This window comes from Scyliorhinus torazame, chromosome 13, assembly GCF_047496885.1.
Source record: "Scyliorhinus torazame isolate Kashiwa2021f chromosome 13, sScyTor2.1, whole genome shotgun sequence".
In the NCBI taxonomy this organism is placed as follows: domain Eukaryota; kingdom Metazoa; phylum Chordata; class Chondrichthyes; order Carcharhiniformes; family Scyliorhinidae; genus Scyliorhinus; species Scyliorhinus torazame.
This window is the reverse complement of record NC_092719.1, coordinates 150,447,294-150,475,189: the sequence shown is the minus strand read 5'-3', so window position 1 is coordinate 150,475,189 and position 27,896 is coordinate 150,447,294. Positions and strand designations below refer to the sequence as shown.

General features: G+C 49.5%; 1 protein-coding gene across 4 annotated transcripts in view; it reads right to left on the bottom strand.

Moving 5' to 3' along the window:
- The window catches only part of LOC140388314 (FERM domain-containing protein 4B-like), a 500,956-nt gene that overhangs the window by 198,332 nt on the left and 274,728 nt on the right, over positions 1-27,896 (bottom strand). For all 4 annotated transcript variants that reach the window (XM_072472276.1, XM_072472277.1, XM_072472274.1 and 1 more), the window contains exon 5: positions 23,638-23,722. In XM_072472276.1, the coding sequence (XP_072328377.1) occupies positions 23,638-23,722 (85 nt within the window). The remainder of the gene's footprint in view (positions 1-23,637; positions 23,723-27,896) is intronic.

Genomic DNA, 27,896 nt, shown 5'->3' with positions numbered 1-27,896 from the left:
TTTAATCACCTGCTAATGGTCGCATTCCAAGCATTGTTTGGCATCTTTGAATTTGTCTATATATGTGTTTCTGGAACATACCTCTTCATTCACCTGAGGAAGGAGCAGCGCTCCGAAAGTTAGTGACAGTGAAACAAACCTGTTGGACTTTAACGTGGTGTTGTAAGACTTCGTACTGTGCTTCCTAAATAATGATACCACATTGGCTTTTCTCCAGTCCTCCGGCACCTCTCCTGTGGCCAGAGAAGATTTGAAAATTATTGGAGGAGGAGGAGGAGGAGGAGGACCACGGCGAGGGGAACCACAGGATGAGGATACCGATGAGGAGGAGATGGGGGAGGGGAAGAGGAGGAGGTGGTGCCTCGGAGGTGCCTGATGAGGCCTCATGTGTACCGGCGCCGCATGTCCTTCCAGGAACTCCCGGACAGGGCTTGCAGCAGGAGACTCCGGATGAACTGGGAAACCGTCGCCCATATCTGCCAACTGATGGCACCGCGTGGGACTGGGGGTGCACACCCTCTCCCTGTGGCCGTCGCGTTCAAATTCTATGCGATGGGGTCATTCCAGTCGCTGAGTGGGGACTTATCCGACATCTCCCAGACGTCGGTGCACAGGTGCATCCATGCCGTGACTGACGCCCTGGATGATCTTGCGGACCGGTACATTCAGTTCCCCTTGGACCGCTCCCACCAGGATGCCTGGGCAGCGGCTTTCTCTGCAGTCGCCAGGATAACCATGGTCCAGGGGGTCATCGATGGGGTGCACGTCGCCAAATGACCATCATCGCATAACAGGCCGATGTTCATGAACAGGAAGGGTTCCTACTCCATGAATGTTTAGGTGGTCTGTGACCAACAGATGAAGATCCTGCACGTCTGCGCCCATTACCCCGGCAGTGTGCATGACTCATTCATCCTGGCCCAATCGTTCACCCCGGCATGTTCGAGGGACAACCCCCCCGGCTGCAGGGGTGGTGGCTGGGCGACAGGGTTTACCCGTTGCGGTCGTGGCTGATGACGCCTATACCAAGGCCACAGACCGACGCGGAGCACCGCTACAATGAGGCCCACTGTGCGACCAGGGGTGTGGTCAAGAGGTGCTTTGGGCTGCTGAAGATGCGCTTCAGGTGCCTTGACCGCTCTGGAGGGGCCCTCCAGTACCCGTCGGAAAGGGTCTGCCGCATCATTGTGGTCTGCTGCATCCTCCACAATATAGCCCAGCAGAAGGGCGATGTGCTGGAAGAGGATATGGGGAGGGGGAGGATCACGATGAAGGGCACGCCTCTCCAGAGGAGGAGGATGGGGGCAATATACGGGACATGGCGGCTGGCCACTGGCTGGGCCAGCGAGCACGGGACGAGTTGATAGCCGCACGCTTCACCTACCGGGGTGGGGTGGGGGGTGGGTTGCTGAGCAGGGGCACGGACACCACAGTACGGCACCACCTCACCACCCACCGCCCTCACCTCCCACAACTCCCATGAGACTCACCTCCCCCACCACCGACCATCCTCACCTCCGCCACCACCAACCACCCTCACCTCCCACTGCACCACATCACCCCCATGCACACCACCCCTCCAGTACACATCCGTCTGCGGCACAAAGAGCTGTACTCACACGGTTGCTATTCAAAGTGGGTCTGGTCCATGGCATGGAGGATGATGACAGCCCGCTCTGCGATGAGCTCTGAGCTCCACATCATTAGGCAATGTCTGACTCTTGGCCATAGTAACACCCTCCACCTGGGTGGTCGTTGTATGCGGGCTGGACATTGCACTGCATGGCCCTGTCGTCTCGCTGGGGGCGGGGTGGCGTGGGCGACCCGGGTGGGGGAAGAGAGGGGGGCGCACGTCACACCCACCAGGGCTCGATGTCCCATCGCCCCTCACCCACATTGGCACTCAGTTCCTGCCCCACCCCCGCACGCATCAGACAGAGCACAGAGGCAGCTTTCATAGGTGTTACAGTGTGTCTTATTTCATAAGTTCTGTACGTGTGCCCTAGCCCCTATTACCAAGCTGTGCCCTGCACCCGTGCCAACTTACTAAGTGTCTACCTTTCTGGCCTTACGGGCCCTATGACTACGTCTCAGTGCTTCCCCAGACGGTACAGCAGAAGTGGAGATGGACTGCTGTGATCCCTGTCTTGCGAATCCCTGTTGGCGGTCGTTTCCTGGGTGGCCTGGCCTGGATGGGCCAGGCTGCGCCTCAGGTGACCGGGATGGCACGGTGCCACCTTGTTTCGCCCGCTGCCCGCCAGATGCACCAGGGACGGCAGGGAGTGTGGGGGCGGATCGGGAGCCTGTACCTCCGCCTCCCTCGGGGTGCCCGATGGCCCCCGGACTTCTCCATGGGACGGGGTCACCCCTGGCACCTGGCGCTGTCAGTCCTGGAGGCCCGCTCTGGTATCGACCAGGGTTTGGAAGATACCAGCCTTGGAGTGGGCCATCCCTGTATGGGTCTGTGCGACGCCAGCCAGCACCTGGGAAATGGCGCTGATGCCCTCAGCGATGTCCTGCTGAGACTGGGCCACGGTGATGAGTGCCACTGCGATCTGCAGCTGGCTCTGGCAGATGGCTGCCTGTGACAGGGCAGCCCTGTCCTCGGCCACGGACGCTGCGTGCACAGATAGCTCCATGCCTTGCATACTCTGACCCATGTCGTACACCGTCGCCCCCATAGCCTCCATCGCGGACTCCACCCGTGCGGTTTCTGCACCATACCCTGCTCCTGCACGTGGATGCCCTCCTCCACCTGCGCCTGCAGGTGCTGGAAACCGGCCGTCATCCCCTTCTCTTGTCCCAGGGTCTCTGACTGCATCGGGTCACTGGGTGGGCGAGGGAATTCCAGGAACCCGGGACCCGTCTGGGCGGCAGCTGGTTGCTTGGGCCGGTCTGCCCTCCGACCATCCGGCCCCTCGGCTGCTCCTGTCTCCACCTGCTGTACCGGAACGGCTGTGTGGTGCTCACCAATGAGTGTCCCAGAAGCCTCATCACTAAAGAGACCAACCGAGGTGATAGTCTTTGCGATGGTGGAAGGTGTAAGAGATGGCAGTGACGCACAGTCCAGTATGTCCTCGTCAGAGGCAAAACCCGGGATCTCGTGATGATCCGTGGTGAGATGGTCCCGGTGTGTCCGTCCTCTGTGTTACCGTCCTCTGTGCCTCCATTCCTCTGTGCCTCCATTCCTCTGTGCCTCCATTCCTCTGTGCCTCCATTCCTCTGTGTGTCTGTGTCCTGTGTCTCCGTGTTCGTCCTCTGTATGTCTGTGCCCTGTGTCTCCGTGTTCGTCCTCTGTATGTCTGTGCCCTGTGTCTCCGTGTCCTGGGTGTCGGGCAACTGCGTTCCTGTGTCCTGGGACTCCGTGTCGGGTGCAGGCCTGCTGTGACGGCTGGCCTCCCCGTCGTTGCCTGCGTCCCTGGGGGCCGCCTGCCCTGGCACTAGCTAGGGTCAGGGTGGGCTGGATGGGCCGGCACCACCGCCGGCTGGTACTGTGAGACACAAGACAGCATGTATGGTGAGACAGGCGGACGGGGGTGAGGGGGTGGGGGGGTGGGGTGAGGGGGTGGGGTGAGGGGGTGGGGTGAGGGGGTGGGGCGAGGGGCTAGGACCAGGCAGGGGTGTCTCACTTGGTGGCGCACCCCCGATCTCGGCATTGGCAACCTCCCGGTCCTCAGGTCCGCCAGCGAGGTCCAGTGCCCTCTGCTCATGCACGGTGAGGGGGTGCAATATAGGTGCACCTCCTCCGGTTTTCTCCTGCTCCCTGGGGTTATGGCTGTTTTTATCCTGGGGGGAGGGGGCACACAAACATCAGCAGTGTTAGGCGGTCCGAAGCACGCAGCCAGCGTTTGGGCCTATGATGGCATAGATGCACAGGGCACCCGGCCAATGCGGCTGGCATGGGTGGGTGAGGCCATGTGGGTCAGGGCGGTGGTTGTACCATCCCCGGGGGGGGGGGGTGCAGTGTCACATGTGTGATGGGTAGGGGGGTTGGTGCCAGGGGCACAGTGTTGGGTACTCACCCTGGCTGCCTGGAGTAGATCGTTCAGCTTTTTGCGACACTGGTCACCTGTCCTGGGTGTCGTCCCGACAGAGCTGACGGCCTCGCCCACCTCCCTCCACAAACGCAGTACGGTGTTGCGTGGGGTCCTTCTTACGGGTCCGGGGTACAGAGACCCCCTCCTCTGCTCCACGGCGTCCAGGAGCATGTCCAGGTCACCATCTCAGAACCTTGGCGCTGCACGACGAGTAGCCATCTTCCCAGTGTCGGCTGTGTGGAGGGGGGGGGCGGGGTCGCGTCATTTCAGTGCGCCGCAGCACCGCGTCAATGAGGCGCTGCAAGTACCAGTCTGGGGCTGCTCCTCCACGCTTCTTGTGGCGTCCCTGATGGCCCCTTGTGGGCCGCAGAATCGCTGGGCTATGGGTACGTTGATGCCGGTGTAAAACGTTCCGGTGTTTACGCCGGCGTCAACACTTAGCCACATTATCGGTGAATCCCGCCCTATGTTAATCTCTTTAATTTTATTACAGTCCTTGTCCCTGGTTTCTATACCTATAATGACCCTCTCACGAGTGAACATTGTTACAAAGTATTTATTTAGAGCGCGACCTACATCCTCCGGCTCCAAACACAAATTACCACTGTGGCCGTACTCTTTCCCCAGTTATCCTTTTACCCTTAATGTACTTGTAAAACAACTTTGGATTTTCCTTTATTTTACCTGCCATTATCCATTTCTCTTGGACTGTAGGGGGCCTGTAGAACACTCCCAGCAATGTGTTAGCTCTTTTTTGTTTTTTTTAAGTTCTCCCCACATGGCATCCATTGAAGAGCCTTCTAAGATGTTGTCCCTCCTTACTGCTGTAATTGATTCCCTGATCAAAATTGCTACAACCCCTCCTCTTTTACTTCCTTGCCTATTTTGCCTGAAAATCCTGTATCCTGGAATATTGAACTGCCAATCCTGCCTTTCTCAGCCATGTCTCAGTGACAGCAATGAAATCATACCCCTACGTTTTAATTTGTGCCCTCAAATAATCTGCCTTGTTAGTCAGACTCATTGTATTTAAATAAATACCATTCAATCTTGCCAAACTCCCTTGTGATTTAACTGGTCCAGACTTTCTATGCCTTCCTGACTCACTTGATGTCTCTTCTAATTTTGGCTGTGCATCTACCCCTACTGAACCTTCTCTCAAGGTCCCAGGCCCCTGCCAAGTTAGTTTAAATCCTCCCCAACACCTCTAGCAAACCTCCCTGCACAAGACATTGGCCCAATTTCAGTTCAGGTGCAAACTATGTGCATTGAACAGGTCCCATCATCCCCAGAAACGGTCCCAATGTCCCAGAATTCTAAAATCTTCCCTCCTGCACCATCTCTCCAATCACGCATTCATCTGGACTAACCTCCTTTCTATACTCACCAGCATGAGACAGTCAAGGTATATTCCCTGGAAAGGGCCAGATAGGGCAAACAAATACTGAGCTCGCTGGATGCCAAAGGGGCTAGAAATTAAGATTAAAAAGTGTGCTTATGACAGGTGTCAAGTAAAAAATACAATTGAAAACCAAGCTGAATATAAAAGGTTTAGGTGTGAGGTGAAGAGATGAAGAATCAAACTAAGAGAAGCAAAGAGGGAGCATGAAACAAAAGTGGCATTCAACATAAAAAGGAATAAAATTTCTTCTATGGGCACATAAATAGTAAATGGCTGGTGAAAGGAGGAGTTTGGACTGATTTGGGACGACATGGGGGCAGAGGACATAGCTGAGGTATTAAATGAATACTCTGTACCTGTCTTTACCAAGGAAGAAGATGCTATCCAGGCCAAGGTAAAATATGAGGTAATTAAAACACGAGAAAGGTTTCAAATGGATAAGGAGTCGGTATTGGATAGGCTATCTGTACTTAAAGTGAATAATGCACCAAAACCGGATGAGACACATCCGAGGAGATTGAGTGAAGTGCGAGTAGAGGTTAGAGAAACATTGGCCATAATTTTTCAGTCTTCCTTAGACTCAGGGGTGGTTCCAGAGGACTGGAGAATTGCAAATGTTATTCCCTTGTTTAGAGGGGGTGAAGATAAGCCCTGCAACTACAGGCCAGTCAGTTTATGGTGGTGTGAGAGAAACAATAATTAGGGACAAAATTAATGCCACATGCCAAATTAATTAGGAAAAGGCAGCATGGATTTCTTAAGGAAAAATCATGTTCAACTAACTTGTTGGGAAGGTACCAGAAAGTGTTGATGAGTACAATGCTGTTCACGTGGTGCACATGGATTCCCAAAATGCGTTTACTACAATGCCGCACAATAGACTTATTTGCAAAGTTATAGCTCATGGAATAAAAGTGACAGTAGCAACACAGATATGGAACTGGCTAAGTGAGGGCAGCATGTGGCGCAGTGGTTAGCAATGGGACTGCAGCGCTGCGGACCCAGGTTTGAACCCTGGGTCACTGTCCATGTGGAGTTTGCACATTCTCCCCATGTCTGCATGGGTTTCACCCCCGCAACCCAAAGATGTGCAGGTTAGGTGGATTGACCATGCTAAATTGCCCCTTAATTGGAAAAAAACCATTGGGTACTCTAAATTTTTTTTAAAAATGAAGTGGCTAAGTGACAAGAAACAGAGTGTAGTGGTTATTGGATGTTTGTCGGGCTGAAGGGGGTTTGTATTGCAGTTCCCCAGGGATCAGTGTTGGGACTCTTGCTTTTCCTGATATGTATTAATGACCTAGACATTGGTGTACAGGGAACAATTTCAAAGTTTGCAAATGATGGCAGCATTGTTAACTGTGTGGAGGATTGTGTAGAATTTCAAAAAGACATGACAAGTTGGTGCAATGGGCAGGCAGATGAAGATGAATGTAGAGAAATGTGAAGCGATTCATTTTGGTAGGACGAACATAGAGAGACAATATAAAATAAAGGGTACAATTCTAAAGGAGGTGCAGGATCAGAGGGATCAGGATGTATATGTACAAAAGTAATTAGAAGTGGCAGGATGGGTTGAGAGAGCAGTTATTAAAGCATACAGTATCCTGGGCTTTATTATTAGGGACATAGAGTGCAAGAGCAAGGAGGATATGTTGAATTTATAGAAGTCACTGGTTTGGTCTCAGGTAGAGTATGATATCCAGTTCTGGACATTGCACTTCAGGGAAGATGTGAAGGCATCAGAGAGGTCATTGAAAAGATACATGAGAATGGTTCCAGCGATGAGGAACTTCAGTTATGTAGATAGATTGGAGAAGACAGAGAAAACAAGGTTGAGTGAATATTTGATGGAGGTATTTAAAATCATAAGTTTTGTAAGGGCCACGAAGAATCCAGCACGAGTTTTAAGGATACAAAGTAATAACATTTATTTACTATAACATATATACATAACAGTAGCAGTAACTTCCCTTGCTACATACTCCTTCCTCCTGGTTCCTGAACTGGCCAGCTTATTTATACTAGGAGTTTACTAGTGGTTTCTCCGCCCCCCTCATTGGGGAAGCTCATACTCCCACAGGATTGTGGGATAGTCATTAGTCCCCAGCCAATGGTAAGTAGGCAGGTTATAACATCCCTCCCCCACAAAGTCCAAGGAATCCACCGAAGATCCTGGCGAAGGAGGGCGTCGGACTCGTTTGGCTGCAGGCCGGATGCCATTTGCACGCGGCGCTGGATCAGGCGGCGTGTAACGAGACGGAGACCGGCGCTTCCGTGATGAACGGCGCGGTTGTACATCCACGGCCCGTGGACCCGAGGATTCCCCCTCTGATTCATCCTGTGTCTCCATCTCGGAGTCAGAGTCTGCTGCCTCCGTCATGTCAGCGTCTCTATCTCCATTTGGTCCCGTAACGACCTGCGCAGGCTTCGAGTGAGGCACCAGTGGAAGATTGTGAGGACTACCCTCCCTTGTCTCTGGTCTCTGCGGCTGTAGAAATGAGCTCCGGGGGCGGGGAATCTTTTGAGGGGATGATCTTCTGGACCGAACGTGGTCTACATGTTTTCGCTGGAGACGACCCTGGGCTTGCACTTGGTAAGATATAGGGCCCGTTTGGCAAAAGATTACACCAGGAACCCATTGGGCACCACCAGCAAAATTCCGAACGAATACTGGGTCACCAGGCGCAAACTGCCGAATCGGACGATGCCGAGAAAATCCCTGTCCCTGCCGTTCTTGTGTGCGGTGTACTTTTGCGCCAATGTACGGGAAAACCATACTAAGGCGGGTGCGAAGTCTCCGGCCCATTAGGAGTTCTGCAGGAGCTACCCCAGTCACTGCATGGGGGGTGGTCCTGTACGTAAACAAAAAGCGAGCCAATCTCGTGTCCATTGATCTGGAAGACTGCTTCTTTAGGCCTCTTTTGAATGTCTGCACTGCGCGCTCTGCCAACCCATTTGAAGCCGGGTGGTAAGGGGCAGTGCGGATATGGCGGATGCCGTTCATCTTTGTGAACCTAGCAAACTCCTCACTCGTGAATGGAGTGCCATTATCCGTGACCAGCACCTCGGGGAGACCATGCGTACTAAACTATAAACGCATCTTTTCAATTGTTGCGCAGGACGTTGTCCCCTGCATCTTATGCACCTCTAGCCATTTGGACTGGGCGTCAATTAGTAGAAGGAACATGGATCCTTGAAAAGGGCCTGCGAAATCTGCATGCAAGCGTGCCCAAGGCCGCCCTGGCCATTCCCAGTGATGTAGGGGCGCGGCCGGCGGAAGCTTCTGATGCTCCTGGCAAATGGAGCAGTTTTGGGCCACCTTCTCAATGTCGGTGTCGAGGCCTGGCCACCAGACATAACTCCGGGCCAACATTTTCATCTTGGTCACGCCCGGATGCCCATTGTGCAAGTCTCTTCGTATCAGCTCCTGGCCTTTTTCCAGGACAATCACACGCGTCCCCCACAAGAGGATGCCGTCTTCCACGCTGAATTCTGACAGCTTGGAGTAAAATGCCCGCAACTCGCCTGGGAGCTGTCTATGCTGCCCACCATACAGGACTATGTGCCGAACCTTTGACAGGACTGGCTCCGTCTGTGTCCACTCACGGATCTGTGATGCCGTGACAGGCAAGGTGTCCATAAAATTTAGGGTTGCAACCACATCACCGTTCGTGGGGGTCGACATGGGGCCGGTCGATAAAAGCAATCGGCTCAGTGCATCGTCATTTGCTATCTGCGTACCTGGTTTGTGCTCCAGAGAATACTCGTATGCAGCAAGCAACAAAGCCCAGCGCTGGATCCGTGCAGAAGCAATGGGCGGTATTGGCTTATCCTCTCTGAAAAGTCGCAGCAGGGGCTTATGATCAGTCACGATAGTGAAATGGCGGCCGTACACGTACTGGTGGAAGCGTTTCACCGCAAAAACCACTGCCAGGCCCTCCTTCTCGATCTGCGCGTACTTTTTCTCCGCTGCAGTCAATGTGCGGGAGGCGAAAGCTATCGGTCGCTCGGCCCCGTTCTCCATCTTGTGGGACAGGACGGCCCCAATACCATACGGGGATGCATCACATGTGACGAGCAAAGGCTTTCCAGGATCATAGTGGGTTAGTTACCCAGACGACGACAATTGTTGCTTTACCCGCCGGAAAGCGGTTTCTTGCGGCTGACCCCAAACCCAGGTGTGATTTTTCTTTAGCAGAAGGTGCAAAGGGGCCAGCGTAGTTGCCAGATTGGGGAGGAACTTCCCGTAATAGTTTACGAGACCGAGAAAAGAACGAAGATGCGAAGTGTCAGTCGGGACGGGGGCATGTTGAATTGCACGCACCTTCTCTGCGACGGGGTGCAGACCTTCGCGGTCCACCCGATAACCTAGGTAGACTACTTCCTTTGCCTGAAATACGCACTTTGTGCGACGTAAACGGACTCCAGCCTCGGAAAGGCGTCCAAGGACAGCCTCCAGATTTTCCAAATGTTCTTTCTCCGACGTCCCTGTAATCAAAACGTCATCTAGGTAGACAGCCACACGTGGTAAACCTCTCAAAATGCCCTCCATAACACGTTGAAAAATTGCGCAGGCAGAGAATACTCCAAAAGGCAACCGTGTATATTCATACAGGCCCCGGTGTGTATTAATCGTTACATATGGTCGGGGGACAGGGTCCAGCTCCAACTGCAGGTAGGCGTGCCTCATATCTAATTTTGTGAACGAGAGTCCACCTGCAAGTTTCGCGTAGAGATCCTCTATGCGAGGCATTGGATATCGGTCGAGTCGGGAAACTGTATTCACTGTAAGTTTATAGTCGCCACACAAGCGAACTGTGGCATCTGGCTTCATTACAGGTACAATTGGTGCTGCCCAGTCAGCAAAACGGACGGGCCTGATAATACCCAAACTCTCCAAACGAGTGAGCTCCCCTTCTACCTTCTCGAGCAAGGCGTAAGGCACTGGGCACGCCCGGAAATAGCGCGGCGTGGCTCCTGGTTCAACTTGGATACGGGCTACGGCCCCTTTTATTTTCCCCAAACCAGGTTGGAATACATCTCGGTATCGTCCTAGCACCTCAGTCAACCCTTCAGAAACTGTTTGGAGGATGTGCTGCCATTGCAACCGCAAATGGCGCAACCAGTCCCGACCCAACAGGCTGGGCCCATGGCCGCGCACCACGATAAGTGGGAAACACCCCTCCTGGCGTCCATAGACAACAGGGGTCATTGTAGTTCCTGCAATGTCCTGTGGTTCCCCCGTGTAGGTGGCCAACCTGGCTTGTGAGTCGGTTAATGTAAGCGTCTGTATACCCTGCTTGATGCGGTCGAATGTCCTCTGGGCGATCACGGAGACCGCTGTGCCAGTATCCAACTCCATCTCAAGCGGGTGGCCGTTGACCCGTACTGTCACCTTAATGGGGGCCACACGGGGAGCTGCCACACAATGCAGCTGCAGGCAGTCGTCCTCCGTCTCCACGTCCTCAGGAGTAGTCGCCGCAGGTTCATCCACATGGAAGATACGGCCTCTGGGCTGGTCCCAGTTATGGCCCCTGGGCTGGTCCCAGTTTCGGTCGGAACGACGGCGCCTCTGGTGTCCCCAGGACCGCCGTCCGCGACGGGGTCGGAGCCTACAAGTCTGACACGGACATGGCTCCTCATCCATTGGCTCTGGGGAAGGCTCCCTTCGGGGAGGAATGTCCGATGGCCACTGGCGTCGGTCCGGACGTTGCCTCGCCCAAGGTACCGCAGGAGTGAGGGGGGACGTTTTCGGATGGAAAGGGTTGCGCCCCAAGGCATGCACTTCCATTCCCTGTAGCTCCTGTACTCCTCGCTCTCTCGGGACAAGACTATTTGAATGGCCTGTTGAAAAGTCAATGTTGGCTCCGCTAACAACTTTCTCTGGGTGGCTGCATTGTTAATACCGCAAACCAAACGGTCGCGTAACATTTCTGACAAGGTCTCACCATAGTCACAGTACTCCGCAATCCTGCGTAGCCTGGATAGAAAATCGGCAAGGGATTCTCCAGGGGTCCTCTCAGCGGTATTAAACTGGTAACGCTGGACTATCGTGGACGGGGTTGGGTTAAAGTGTTGCCCCACTATATTCACAAGTTCATCAAACGTTTTGGTGTCCGGCGCAGCTGGGTACGCAAGGCTCCTAATCACCCCAAACGTATGCGGGCCGCAGGCGGTGAGCAATATGACCACCTGGCGCTCGTTTTCGGTGATATTGTTTGCCCGGAAATAGTAACGCATCCGTTGTGCGTACTGGTTCCAGCTTTCCAGCGCAGCATCAAAAACATCCAAACGTCCGTACAGAGGCATGGTATAATAGAAAACAACTTCCAACCTGTATCCAACAAAAATCCAGGGAGGTGGCTTCAGCAGTGTCGACAGCTATTCACTTTTACCTTCGTCGCCAGTTCTGTAAGGGCCACGAAGAATCCAGCACGAGTTTTAAGGATACAAAGTAATAACATTTATTTACTATAACAGTAGCAGTAACTTCCCTTGCTACATACTCCTTCCTCCTGGTTACTGAACTAGCCAGCTTATTTATACTAGGAGTTTACTAGTGGTTTCTCCGCCCTCCTCATTGGGGAAGCTCATAGTCCCACAGGATTGTGGGATAGTCATTAGTCCCCAGCCAATGGTAAGTAGGCAGGTTATAACAATAAGGTGTCTGGAGAGAGTAGAGTGGGAGAAACTGTTACATTCATGAAAGGATCAAAAACGAAAGGATACAGATTTAAAATAATTAGTAAAAGAAGCAAAAGTGATCTGAGGAGAAACTTTTTAATGCAGTGAGTAGTCAGGGTTTGGAATGCACTGCCCAAGAGTGTGGTGGAGGCAGGTTCAGTTGAAGCATTCAGAAGGGAATTAGACGGTTATCTAAAAAGGACGTTGTGCAGCGTGAGGGGAGAAAATGGGGGAATTATATTTGATGAGTTCTCATTTGGAGAGCTGGTGCAGACACAATGGGCCAAATGGCCTCCTTCTGCACCATAACAATTCTTGGCAGAAAAGACGAGGAGCACAGGAGGAGGTCAAACTGTAGAGTTCTCCCATTTTTAAGCATATGGGTTTATACCTCGATCTGACCAAGTAGGTGAGTAGAAGCTTTGCTTTTGAATGGAAGCTGTTTCAAGTTATACTACATACTGCAAACAGATCTGCAACCCACCTCCAGCTCAGATACAGCTCTGCCCATGACACTTATTCCACGGAATCATTCCAAACTGTCACTGGAAATATCCGTAACACAAGCCAAAATGTTAGATCAAGCAAGCATTGTTCTCTAGGCTTAATAATTTAATTAGCTTCTGAATGGAGAACTGGTAGCAACATAAGAAGGCACTGCAATTTTACTCAAAGATCAAGGTCACTCCCACTCAGCCCTAAATACTCCCTTCATCAACGACTATACATGTATCAACGTAAAGTAATGTCACTCTCTCAATGTGCATCACTTTAAAACGAGTACCACACCACCCCATTCAAAAATGCTCACTTTACCAAAACGTTCCTACATTTACATTGAAGGGCTTCCATCAACTTATATTTTACAAAAAGATACATTTCTAAGTCGACCCTTCGGCACCATAATTAGCCTTCATAAGCACAGCTGATATGTGCGCATAAGGCCTATCCACAAATTGAGCAAGGATATTCTGAGAACCACTTGTACACAGTTAAGCTGAAGATGCTTCAAGTGCTTCAATTAATCTGGTGGTGTCCAGTAGCCATAGTCTAGTGAAGAATTATGATGGTGTAAAGCAAGCTGCCCAAATTTGTCCTGCAATGGGACTTCCTCATAAAGGTTTCCAAGGATGAAGTAACTATCAGAGTGACAGCAACAAAGTGACGATGCATGTTTGTGCTGTTGGACACAGGAACTATTTTCTTGGCTACCCCATCTGGGGATTGTATATGTAATGCTCATTCCCCACCACAGACGTGTCATCACCCGAGAACCTACAGCTCTTTTTCAATGCGCAAAATCTGCGTTCTGCCATTTTCCCAGTTGGCATTTCACATAAACAGAAAATCTGGGCCAATCAGTAGAATAACGAGCCAAAGTTAGTTTTTATTCTGCGAGTGGGCCACTATCACTGCTGCTGGTTGATTGTAATGGTGAGCAGTGTAATTGTGGTGACTTTCTGGTGCATCTTTTAAAAAATAAATTTAGAGTACACAATTCACTTTTTCAAATTAAGGGGCAATTTTTTTTTTAGTAAACAATTTTATTGAGGTATTTTGGCACGAACCCCGATAGTGAATCTCTCAAGGAGAACTTAACTTTCTCTAGACATAGAAAGCTCACCATGTCCGATCGCCATACTTCGGTCTTCGGGAGCCTCGAGTCCCTCCATGCCAACAGTATTCGTCACCGGGCTACCAGGGAAGCAAAGGCCCAGACGTCGGCCTCCTTCTCCTCCTGGACTCCCGGGTCCTCCGACACACCAAAGATTGCCACCTCAGGACTCATTACCACCCCAGTTTTCAAAACCCGGGACATGATGTCCGGGAATCCCTGCCAGTACCCCGAGTTTAGGGCACGACCGGAACATGTGCACGTGATTAGCCGGCCCACCGGCGCACCTGGCACACTTGTCCTCCAGCCCAAAGAATTTACTCATCCGGGCCACCGTCATGTGGGCCCGGTGCACGACCTTAAACTGGATCAGACTGAGCCTGGCGCATGTTTACTCTGCTCAGAGCTTCTGCCCAAATACCGTCCTCCATGTCCCCCGTGAGCTCCTCTTCCCACTTAAGCTTCAGGTCCTCAGTCTGTGTATCCTCTGCTCCCATTAGTTCTTTGTAAATATCTGAGACTCTACCCTCGCCTACCTCTCCCCTCGATACTACCCTGTCCTGCCTCCCCTTTGGCGGGAGGCGTGGGAAGGATGGCACCAGCCTGCGCATGAAATCCCGCACTTGTAAGTGTCTAAAGACATTCCCTCCCGCCAGCCCAAACTTCTCCTCCAATGCCCTCATGCTCGGGAAGCTCCTTTCCAAGAACAGATCACCCACCCTCGCAATCCCCGCCCTCTGCCACAGTCGATACCCACCATCCATGTTCCCCGGGGCAAATCGGTTATTGCCGCAGATTGGGTTCCACACCGATGCTCTCACTTCCCCTATATGCCTCCTCCACTGGCCCCAGATCCGAAGAGCCGCTACCACTATAGGGCTGGTGGAATACTGATCCGGCGGGAGCGGCAGAGGTGCCATAACCAGGGCTGCCAAACTGGTGCCCCTGCACGAAGCAGCCTCCATCCGCTCCCAAACCGACCCCGTACCCACCATCCATTTCCTTATCATCGCTATGTTGGCAGCCCAGTAGTAGTTGCTGAAGTTCGGCAACGCCAGCCCCCCTTCCCCTCTGTTCCTTTCGAGCATCACCTTCCTCACCTGCGGGGTCTTCCCCGCCCAGGCAAATCCCAGGATAATTTTATTCAGCCTCTTAAAGAAGGACCTCGTGATGAAAACAGGGAGACAATGAAATATGAACAAGAATCTCGGGAGAATCGTCATCTTAATAGTCTGCACCTTCCCCACTAGTGACAGCGGGAGCGCATCCCAACTCCGAACCTCCTCCCTCACTCGTTCCACCAGTCGGGACAGGTTGAGCTTATGCAACTTACCCCAGTCCCGTGCTACCTGTATCCCCAAGTATCTGAAGCTTTCTCCTACCAGCCTGAACGGTAACCCCTTCAGCCGACTCTCCTGCCCCCTCGCCTGAATTACGAACAACTCGCTCTTAGCCACGTTCAGTTTATATCCTGAAAACCGGCCAAATTCCCTCAAGGTTTCCATGATACCATCCATCCCCGCCATTGGGTCCGATATGTATAACAGCAGGTCATCCGCGTATAACGAGACTTTATGTTCCACTCCCCCTCCGGACCAGCCCTTTCCAGTCCCTTGAAGCTCTCAGAGCAATTGCCACGGGCTCTATGGCCCGCGTGAACAGCAGTGGGGAGAGAGGGCAACCCTGTCTTGTCCTGTGGTGCAGTCTGAAGTAATCTGATGTCATCCTATTCGTCCTTACACTAGCCTCTGGGGCCTGATATAACAGCCTAACCCAGTCAATGAACCCCTCCCCGAACCCAAACCGTCCCAGCACCTCCCACAGATAGTCCCACTTGACCCGGTCAAAAGCCTTTTTGCGCATCCAAAGCTACCACTACCTCTGCATCCCTGCTCTCCGGGGGCATCATAATCACATTAAGCAGCCTTCTTAGATTGGCCACCAGTTGCCTACCCTTTACGAACCCGGTTTGGTCCTCCGCAATTACGTCCGGTACACAGTCCTCAATTCTAGTCGCCAAGATCTTGGTCAGTAATTTAACGTCTACGTTGATCAAAGAGATTGACCTGTAAGACCCACAAGCCTCTGGGTCTTTATCCCGTTTCAGAATAATCGAAATAGTGGCTTGCGACATCGACGGGGATAGAACCCCTCGGTCTCTTGCCTCGTTAAAAACCCTGACTAGCACCGGCCCCACTATCTTGGCAAACTTTTTATAAAACTCCATCGGATATCCATCCGGCCCGGGGGCTTTACCCGACTACATGACCTCCAGGCCCCCAATACCTCTTCGATCCTGACCAGGGCCCCCAGTCCATCTACCACCCCCCCCTTCCCACTCTTGGGAAGTTCAGTCTGTCCAGGAATCGCCTCATCCCCTCCGGTCCCCTGGGGGGTTCCGAAGTGTACAGCTTACTATAAAAGTCCCCAAACACCTTGTTCAGCCCTGCCGGGTCCCCCATCAGATTTCCCTCCCCATCCACTATCCTGCATATCTCCCTAGCCGCTTCTCTCTTCCTTAGTTGTTGCGCAAGCATTCTGCTGGCCTTCTCTCCATGCTCATATATCGCGCCTTTTGCCTTTCGAAGCTGCTCTACGGCCTTTTTTCTTCTTTTTAAAATAAATTTATAGAGTACCCAATTCATTTTGTTTTTCCAATTAAGGGGGCAATTTGCATGGCCAATCCACCTAGCCTGCACACCTTTTGGGTTGTGGGGGTGAAACCCACGCAAACATGTGGAGAACGTGCAAACTCCACACGGACAGTGACCCAGAGCCGGGATTGAACCTGGGACCTCGGCGCCATGAGGCAACAGGGCTAACCCACTGCGCCACCATGCTGCCCTGCTGCTCTACAGCCTTGACTGTAGTCAGCACCCCGAACTCGGCCTGCAGCCTCTGTCGTTTCCTGAGTAACTCTGGCTTGGGGACCCAGTGTAGCTCCTGTCCGTCTGTAAAATTTCCTTAAACAGTCGGTCCATTTCTGCCCTATCTGTCCTGTCCCTGTGAGCCCGGATTGAGATCAGCTCCCCTCTCACCACTGCCTTCAGTGCCTCCCAGAGCACCGCTGCTGAGACTTCTCCAGTATCATTTACCTGCACATAATTCTGCATGCATCCCGAGTCTCTAACACACCGCCTCGTCCGCTCGCAATCCAACTTCCAGCCTCCATTGTGGGCGCTGAAAGCTATCCTTGCAAATCTGTAGATCTACCTAGTGCGGAGCATGGTCGATATGGCAATTGTCGAATATTCTGCCCCTACCATCCCGGCCAGCAAGTCCCTACTCATGACAAAGAAATCAATTCGGGAATACACCTTGTGTACGTGGGAGTAGTACGGAAACTCCCTCGCCGACGGCCAGCTAAATCTCCACGGATCAACTCCCCCATTTGCTCCATGAACCCTCTCAGTTCCTTTGCCAACGCTGGCAACCTGCCCGTTTTTGAACACGACTGATCCAGGCCTGTGTTAAAGTCCCCACCCATGATCAGTTTGCGTGGGTCCGTCGGGGATCTTCCCTAGCAACCTCCTGATAAAATCCACATCATTCCATTTAGGGGCATACACACTAACCAAGACTACTCTCACCCCTTCGAGCTTACCCCTAACCATAACAAATCTGCTGCCCATCCGCAACTGTACCCTCCGCCTCAAATTGAACCCTTTTATTAATCAGGAGCGCAACCCCCCTAGTCTTAGTGTCGAGCCCCGAATGAAAGACCTGACTAACCCAGCCCTTCCTTAGCCTAACCTGGTCTGCCACTTTCAGGTGTGTCTCCTGCAGCATGACTACGTCCGCCTTCAGAACCCGCAAATGCGCGAACACACGCGCCCTCGTCACTGGCCCATTTAGCCCTCTAACATTCCAGGTGATCAGCCTGGTTGGGGGGCACTTCGCCCCCCCCCTCTTTGCCGATCAGCCATCCCCGTTCCTTGGTAGCCCCCCCCCCCCCCCCAGCCATGTGTCACGCATCCTATGGCCCGCCTCCTGGCCGGCTCCACCCATGACCTCCCCACTGTTGCCATGTCCAATTTCCATCTTCGTCATCAGATCAACTCCCCCCCCTAGCAACACCATCCTACCACCTAACCCCTGCTCTAATCTAACTATATGAACACCCCACACCTGGCTTCCGTTGACTAGCCCACCCAGCTAGCCTGGTGGCTCCCAGGTTCGGCGCCAGCACATCTCTCGCCCATTGTTCCCTGGCTCCCCGCCCCCCCCCAGCCCATCCATACCACTTCCCCAAACCAGTCCTGCTTAAACAAATACTCCATACAAGTCAGAAACATCCCGAACAATAGCAGAATTTAAATCAAACAAATAGAGATAAGAAGTATCAGGTACTCCCAGCCCTTCCCCTCCACACACAGAAAAAGATTGCAAAAAATTCCCCCGAAACCCCCATCATAACCGCACCTTTTTAACTATTTTCTTTTTTATATTTTCCCCCTACCGAAACTCCAACCAAACAACTAACCCAAAAAGGAAACATTCAAGGAAACCACGAAAAAGAACAAGAAAAACACATCGCAACCAAAATACATCCACCTAAAAAGGTAGAAAAAACGAAAAGAATGGATCCAAGCATGCAGGCATCTCTCACGGTGAGAGAGAAACAAAATAGACTTAAAAGGTCTACCATGAGTCCCAAGAGTCCTCAGCTCAGGGCCAGCCCTAGCTTCTGAACAAAGTCCATTGCCTCCTCGGGTTCCTCGAAATAGTGGTGCTGACTCTCATACGTAACCCACAGTCACGCCGGAAAAAGCAGCCCGAATTTCACCCTGCTCTTATTCAAAATCTCCTTCACCTGCCTGTAGCCTCCTCTCCTCCTGGCCACCTCAGTACTCAGTTCTTGGTAAACATGCTATTGTCCCAAGTACAGCTTTGTGTGCTCTTGGCCCATTGCAGAACCCGCTCCTTGTCCAGGTACCTGTGGAACCGGACCACCATCGCTCATGCGGGACCCCCTCGTTGCCTCACATGCACTCTGTGAGCCCTGTCCACCACCGGTGGGCGAGGGAACACCTCGTTCCCCAGCAGCTTCTGAAACATACCCTCCACATTCGCGGCAGCATCCAGCCCCTCAGCCCCCTCCGGGAGGCCAACGATTGTTACATTCTGCCAGCGAGATCTGTTGTCCAGGTCCTCCAGCCTTTCCAGGAGCATTTTTTGCTGATCCCTCAACCTCCGAATCTCCACCTCCGCCACCGTTTGAAAGTCAGCCTGCTTCTCCACCGTCTTCTCCAGGTTCTGGAGCTTCTCAGCCTGATCATCCAGCCTTTTTCCCCCAATCGGTCCATCGACTTCTGGAGCAGCCCTAATCATCCAGCCTTTTTTCCAATTGGTCCATTGACTTCTGGAGCAGCTCCAAGTTATCGCGCTTCAGAGCTAAAAAGCCCTCCTGCATGGCCTGAAGCAGCTGCTCCATTGTAGGCTGGGTTGTCGGCGCCTTGCTCTGGACATCGGTCATATTGATCTCTCTTGCTTGACCACTTCTTCTGCTGTTTACGGTCCCTCCTGCTTCTCAAGTCCACACAATTCTGTATGGGTTCAGTGCCCGAGTACTATTGCTTTCCAGTTCCGCGCTCAAAAGCCAAATAAGTCGGGATAACAGGTCCAAAGGTCCGACCGAAATGGGAGCCACCAAACGTGTGACCTACTCTCTCATAGCCGCCACCGGAAGTCATAATTAAGGGGCAATTTAGCATGGCCAATCTACCTACCCTGCACATCTTTGGGTTGTGGGGGCGAAACCCACGCAAACACGGGGAGAATGTGTAAACTCCACATGTACAGTGACCCAGAGCCGGGATCGAACCTGGGACCTTGGCGACGTGAGGCAGCAGTGCTAACCACTGCACCACCATGCTACCCCGGTGAATCTTTTGATGTTGGTGCTGTTAGCATCAAAACTGTGAGTGCAGCATTACCAGTCTTGAGTCTAATCATTTTTCATGACCTTGAAGAACAGCATCGCATATATTACAGCAAAAGCACATAGTTGTTACACGGTTTTATAGCTTCATCTTTATTTGATATCCCACTATTTGAACTATTTCAGAAGGATAGAGTAGAAATGCTGAAAACATCTTGTACTGGACAAGAAATAGACTTGAGCTGATCTCAAGTGTACTAGAGATACAACTAAATTATGCACCACTATATTTGCTCACAATTTAGTGGGAAAATAAATATTCTTGACAAGCAACATTGTTTTTTGCTGTTGGTTTTGACACGTTTTCCAAGTAGCACAGAAATGTTGTGTTCTCATGCTTCTTGTCATGATCGAGAGGTATTAGGAACTTGGGTCCAGAAATGGGGTCCAATGTGTAGCAGGCAATTTAGGTATTAAACAGACTGAAGGAAAGACTGCTAGCAGCAGTGTCAGAGGGATATGCCCACAGTCTGAATTACCTTGTCTCATTCAGACTTAACCTCATTAGTGGGAATATACAGGATGTCCCAGGTCAGCCAGGATGATCCACTCAAGATACATTGCCATTCAGGACAACCTTGTTTGACCGTCCATCAGCCCATCAGTGTCTGATGACCCTATTTGCCCGTCAATGGAAGGCTAGTTGCATGTGAATGGCAAAGCTCTGTTCTTTTGTATAAACGGGAGTGGGCAATCAGCAAAGATAACGAGAACAGGTTCAAGTATGACCATCTCAGGGAGAACCTTTGTTTAAGTAGCTGGGCGGAGCATAGTGTGAGACTGAGAAAGACAGGAAATGCTGTTTTGAACAGTTACAAAAAGGCTTTGGAGGTTACTCAAAAAGGTCTTGAAGGAAATGAAGGGATTTTAGTAATACATGAAGACACGGAGAGAAGAGCCAAGAGTAAAGGTATGGGCTGGTGGAAAGGTCTAAGAGTGAAGGGCTGGTGGAACAGTCGAAGAGTGCGGTTCGGACTGGTGGAACGGTCTAAGAATGACGGTTAGGGCTGGTGGGGTCCTTTCCCCCTCTCTGTACCAACTGACTTCACAATCATGGAATTCAAAATTCAACATGAACTACCAAAGTTGGTTTAAATTTTTCTTGTAAAATAAGAATTTAAGGAATGGATGTTGCTGGAATTTCATAGCTTTGTTGATGGCAAAATGATCATGCAGATACTGCTCTCTGGAAATGAATTCCAAACCCTGTGAAGTGGCTTCTATGGGAGAGTTCACTTTGTTACAAGATGCAGAGCTGTAACCTACTAATAGATCAAGCAACAATTTGTCTTCTTTTGGCAATCATACTCTGCCTCAAGTTAAAAGCGTAAAATAAGGCAAGCTCTGTTTTCTCAAAGTACAGAAATGCAGAAATGCTTGCTAAACCAGTTGTGAGGAATGTTTATAAATGATCTTCAGCAGCAGGTTGTTATCTCAAATCACTTGTCAAATGCATACATGTTTATTGCTTGAATGGGTTTGCCTTTTCTTGAAATTAAAATGCGCAAAGTTCTTTTTTGTGTTTCATTACACCAAATCAAACTCACCACATTTTGTGCGGTTATATAAATTGATAAAAATTATCCTAGTTCAGGACACATAACTGCTCCAAGACATTTCTGAAGCCTTTTTACCAGAGTAAACAACTCCAAGATTTTCCTTTGCTCTCAGTAAGAAGTCTTAAGTGTGGCCGTAAGGTCAAGTACAAAATTTACGAGAGCGGAGCAAGGTTAGAATGCTTTCTTAAAAATCCCACAGGATAGTGGATATGTGGAACAAATGCCAGAGAAGGTAATTAATTAAGGAAGGAGTTGCATTCATATTAGTTGACAAGTGGAATTGACGGTCATAGAAATGTTAACAACACCTATTTAATATTTAGTGTGACTGATAGCTTAGTATTCCTAAAAGTAGACCACCAACAGGACTTGTGGGATGAAAGACCATAATAAAATATGTCTTTAGATGAAGTGAGGTGATAGATTTTTCTCACTCTGGACTTACGTCAATAAAATAATATTTTTTTGCAACGAGATAAATATTCTCAATACCCTTGCTTTTGTAAAGTTGACAACCAAGGGAGAAAAGGTGTTGTGATGATATCACCATATGAAATTTACAGTGAGCTTTAAACATCCAGTGTAAGTCATGAAACTTGATGTGGCTGCATTTCAAAATAGAATGGTTGTAGCACAGGAGCCATTTTGTCCATTATGTCTGTACCTGCAAAAGCAACTAAGCTAGTCCCTCGCCCTGGTCTTTTCCCCATAGCCCTGTTTTTGTTGTGCTCTTCAGGTACTTATCCAAAACCCCTGCAGAAAGCCACAACTGAATTTACCTCTACCACTCTCCCAGGAAACACATTCTAGATCCCAATTATTCGCTGTTGTTATGAAGATAGCTACAGAGAATATTATTTTGTAATGCCATCTGCTGTGTATAATTATATATAATAAAACATTTTCAAAAGAACATTTTGTGCTAAACAAAGAATACCGGTCTACAGCAACAACCAAGTTGGATTTGTGAAGGCCACAAGCCACTTGAGTCTCTCAGAGACAATGGCCAAGAAAAGCCCCAGATTGAAGCCAGAGAGAGGTAATGTGACCCAGCTCTGGAGTGCAAAAATATACTGGATTTGGTTCAACAGCAGGCGCAACAGCCTCTCTCAACAAAGCTGAATCCAGTTTGTGGTTTGAAAATCTACCAGAAGATCTCATTGCTGCAAACCCACAGAGCTTAAAGGAAGATGCCAACTCAACATAACCGAGTTAGCTTGCCCCTCCTAACCTCCTCTCGTCACTTTTGGTTCTTTTTGCCATCCACCTTAAATTGGTATCCCCTGATTTCCAACCCCTCCAGCAATGGGAACAATTTCTCCCTATTGATAATCCAGACACCTCATGATTTTTAAAATGGCGGACAAATCTCTTCTCAATGTTTTCTTTTCCAACCTATCCAGGTAAATGAACCCTGGGATCATTTTCGTAACATTTTCTGCAACATATCTAATGCTTTCACAATAACCTGCCTAAAGTGTGTGCCCAGAATTGGAGACAATACTCCCGTCGAGGCCAAAGGCTCACTATAACTTCCAACATCTGCAGTATTTTGTTTTTGTTTCACTACAACTCCTTTGCTTTTGTACTCTATTCCCCTATTTGTAAAGCCCGTATGCCTTGTTATTCACTTTTTCAACCTACCCTGCCACCTTCAACAATGTGTTCACATATACTGCCTCGTCTCTCTGCTCTTGCACCCCCCCCTTAGAATTGTATTCTTTATTTTTGTTGCCTCTCCTTGTTCTTCCTACCAAAATGTATCACTTTACACTTCTTCACATTAAATGTCCTCTGCCATGTGCCTGTCCATTCTACCAGCCTGTGCTCTCTTAAAGTCTAGCACTGTTCTCCTAGTACACAATACTTCCACATTTTGTTTCATCTGCAAATATTCAAATTGTGTCTTGCACATCCAAAGTCATGAATATAGATGAAGAAAAGCAGTGATCCAAATACTAACCCATGGGAAATCCAATTTCTTACCTTCCGGCAGGCCGATAAAATAGTTTAGGGCTGGAATTCTCTGGCCAATCACGCCAGCAGGATTCTCTGATCCCGCCTGCTGCGCACCCCCTTCCACGGGTTCCCTGGCAGCGTGGGGTGGCATCAAAGGGAATTGCCACTGACAGCAGAGGGAACAGAGAATCTGACCGCCAGCCAAAGGCACGCGCCGAGAAACATGCGGCTGGGAAGAGAGAGGACCCCACCCTAGATTTGAATCCAATTGTTTGCTGCACAGAATCCTTTCTAACACTTTTTTAAAAAATCCTTTAAAAAATTACAAGAAAATGCAGATTTAAGTTTGTGATTTCTATAGCAATAATTATAATCTATATTTATTACAATGAACTGAAAGATGCTTACAAAATAAAGCATTGGCTAAACATTCTTACCTTGTAAATGCTGGATTTTGCATTCAGAAAGAATAATTCCACAGTGGTAATGTCCTTCAGGAATGATATGTTCTCAATGTAAAACCTAAAGCAAATTAATACATTCATCAAAAAGAAAGCTTTAACTGACAGATTTCTGCATTTTACTGGCAGCAAAATAAATAACATTCGTTGTTATTCATTTTTAAAAAACAACTTCATGGCTTGAACTTTGCTTCGTAGAAGGTAGTTTTTAGATTCCATGTACACCCCCTAGTGGTTAATTACAGATTTCCGAGAACAAGTCTGGTTGAAGAATGATGCAAGAATAAATGCACATAAACATGAAGAGCAGAGAAAATATTTTTTCCAGTCATCAAACTAGATCTGAAATATGCAAAAATAATTTTTAGGGGGTGGCATGTGGCGCAGTGGTTAGCACTGGGACTGCAGCGCTGAGGGCCCGGGTTCGAATCCCGGCCCTGGGTCACTCTCCATGTGGAGTTTGCACATTCTCCCCATGTCTGCGTGGGTTTCACCCCCACAACCCAAAGATGTGCAGATTAGATGGTTTGGCCATGCTAAATTGCCCCTTAATTGGAAAAAAAAGTAATTGGATGCAGCTATAACTGAAATAGACTCCAGACCTTGAAGTTAGTTCAATTTGATTTATTGAACCTGTCACACAGTTAGCACAGTTCTATGTGAGTTCGACTCTCTGTTAACCTAAGTGTGATTACTCTGTCTGTCTGAACCAGACTAGCTCTTAGCCACGTGCTGTAGGTGTTAAGTGATATATACACCGGACTCACTCTGTAGATGTCCTTAGTGGAAAGAGGCTGAGTGTGAGTGCGTTGTGCCTTTTATAGTGGGAAACCACCCCCAAGTGTTCTGCTTGCTGATTGGTTATGTCCTGTTCTCTGTGTTCATTAGCTACCTGTCTGTATCTCGTTATGTGCATGTCTGCATATCATGACAGATCCTACCAAGGAGCACCATTTTTAATGCAGGACAAATAGAGACGCCTCAGAAGAATGTGCTTATGTTCTCCTCCCCTCCACTCCCAACATATTAATTGCTGGAATTTGGTTCCACTCTTTGGTACCTTATACAAATGGCTGATGTTGCTGCATTATGAGCGTCAGCAGGCTGTCAAACCTTGGGGGCAACATGTTGAGCACAATCCTGTCCTCACCTAACACTCAGACATGTCTATCCACTCCCCTCCCCCCATCTGAGGTGTGCTAAATCAGCACATCTTGGGATTCAGCCTCAGACTTCGCTCGTCAGCATGTCTCAATCAGTGAAACTATGGAGGGAGTGAGAGCAGTATTATCAGTGGGAATAATCTACCTTGGTGCTCATTTATCTTTCTTCCCTCTAACTATTATTAGGTCACTGACATAGATGAAAGGATTTGACTTCAGTAAACTATTAGTTTGCTGCAGGGTTTGAATTATATTTGACTGACTGTCTTAGTTAACATATTACGGTGTAGAACCTGTAATTCTTACTTGCAGGCTTTCAAGCACAGGGGGGTTAAGACAATGGACAACACTCTTATTCAGAGAGAAGACTGACTGTTGCAGCTGTAAATTGTTGACAGGGGCAAGAGAATTGATCAGGAAAGATAAATCTTGGAGGCAAAGCAATAGTGCCAAGTAGAAATGATAAAAACACTGGTAAGAGTTAACAGATCATGTATCAGCAGCAAGAGGACACAATGTAGGAAGAGAAGGACACAAATTTCACAAAAAGCAAAGTTTGGGTAGTATCAACTTACAAAGAATGAAGTCTAAGAGTGATATGTTGATCTCACCCCAAACATAATCCCTTCAGCTGTTGATGCAGAGTATATTGATTTTCAAATGTTCCTATGGAAAGTCACAATTCGATGCAGTTGCGCTTTGGTGTAAATATTTTATTTTTCAAACCCATGAACAGATTTTTTTTAAATGCTGGACTACGACATTAATTCTATAGATAAAGGGGGGGATGGTATGAGGCCTTACGCAAGGTAAATGCCTTGTCGTTGTGTGCAAGGCTCGGGCTCATACACCTGAAGGTGGTGCATTGGACACCTTGATAAGGGCGAGGATGAGCCTGGTGTTTGAGGGTGTAGAAGAGAGGTCTGGGAGAGGCACAGTAAATCACCAACATATGTACTGGGCATGTCCTATGCTAATGAACTTGGGGCTTCTTCTTCAGCAGCATGTCAGCGATCTTAGGTGGGGAGCTGGAGCTGGGTCCCTTAGAGGCCATATTCAGGGTGTCAGAGCTGCCGGAGTTGCAGGCAGGAGCGGGGAAGATGTTTTAGCCTTCGTCTCGCTGATTGCTCGCAGGCAGGGTTCTGCTGAAGTGGAGATCAGCTTCTCCACCCAGTGCCTCGGTATGGCTGGGGACTGCCTGGAATTTTTGTATTTGGAGAAAATTAAATGCGTGCTGAGGGAGTAGATTGGGAGGTTCTATATAAGATGGCAACCATTTGTTATGTATTTTGAAGAGCTGGTCACGGTCAGCTGTTGCGAGGGTGGGAGGTTTGGGGGGCTGCCCTTTTTTGTATTATGTTTTGTATATAAATTTTTAAATGTTCATTAAAACAAATCTATAGATAAAGGGTTAAAATTACTTAAAATATATTTGTTTAAAAATCTTATTATGGCAGAGGTCAAAATCTGAACATGTTGGAGTATGGTATAATATGAGATATCATTTCCATTTTTAAAAAATGGGTAAAAATGTTAGTTTTCCACTTGCTGAAATTATGTATTGGATTAAAAAATACTTCAACTCAAGTATGTGGAACTATATGATGTGTTCAGTTAATATCTCTCGTATCGCGATTACTTTGAACTGATTTGTAATTTGCTTTTTTCCTGCAGGGGGCGTATTGGCCACTTCGCAAAGTTCTTCATTGCTCATTATTCCGTTGAGAGTTTGGCAGAGAAAATAGTCACACAACCAAGATAAAGAAAGACTGTGAAAACATATTTTCTGGATTAATAATTCAGGCTGGTTTTGTCTTTTCTGTTAAAGTAATTGATTTACTTTGGGCTATAAAGTCTCCTGGCAGACTCAATGCAGCAACAATCGCTAATAATGAAAATAAAGGCCGCCAATATCTCAATGGTGAGTAAGTGGATGGGGGAAGAGGAGGGAGCGGCGTGGAAGAGATTGGAGAGGGCGTCCTGTAGGGGGACTAGCCTACAAGCTATGGTGACGGCCCCATTGCCATTCTCACCGAAGAAATACACCACAAGCCCGGTGGTGGTGGCGACTTTGAAAATTTGGGGACAGTGGAGATGGCATAGGGGAAAGACGGAAGCCTTGGTGGGGTCCCCGATAAGAAACAACCATAGGTTTGTCCCGGGGAGAATGGATGGGGGATTTGGAATATGGCAAAGAGCAGGAGTAACGCAACTGAAAGATCTGTTTGTGGATGGGAAGTTCGCAAGTCTGGGAGCGCTGACCGAGAAATACGGGTTGCCCCAAGGGAATGCATTCCGGTATATGCAACTGAGGGCTTTTGCGAGGCAGCAGGTGAGGGAATTCCCGCAGCTCCCGATGCATGAGGTGCAGGACAGAGTAATCTCAAAGACATGGGTGGGGGACGGTAAGGTGTCAGATATATATAGGGAAATGAGGGACGAGGGGGAGATTATGGTAGATGAGCTGAAAGGGAAATGGGAAGAAGAGCTGGGGGAGGAGATTGAGGAGGGGCTGTGGGCGGATGCCCTAAGTAGGGTAAACTCATCGTCCTCGTGTGCCAGGCTAAGCCTGATTCAATTTAAGGTGTTACACAGGGCGCATATGACTGGAGCACGGCTCAGTAAATTTTTGGGGGTAGAGGATAGGTGTGCGCGATGCTCGAGAAGCCCAGCGAATCACACCCACATGTTCTGGTCATGTCCGGCACTACAGGGGTTCTGGGTGGGGGTGACAAAGGTGCTTTCGAAAGTAGTGGGGGTCCAGGTCGAACCAAGCTGGGGGTTGGCTATATTTGGGGTTGCACAAGAGCCGGGAGTGCAGGAGGCAAGAGAGGCCGATGTTTTGGCCTTTGCGTCCCTAGTAGCCCGGCGCAGGATACTGTTGATGTGGAAGGAAGCCAAGCCCCCGGGGGTGGAGACCTGGATAAATGACATGGCAGGGTTTATAAAGCTGGAACGGATTAAGTTCGTCCTAAGGGGATCGGCTCAAGGGTTCACCAGGCGGTGGCAACCGTTCGTCGAATACCTCACAGAAAGATAGAGGGAATGGAAAAGAAGGCAGCAGCAGCAGCA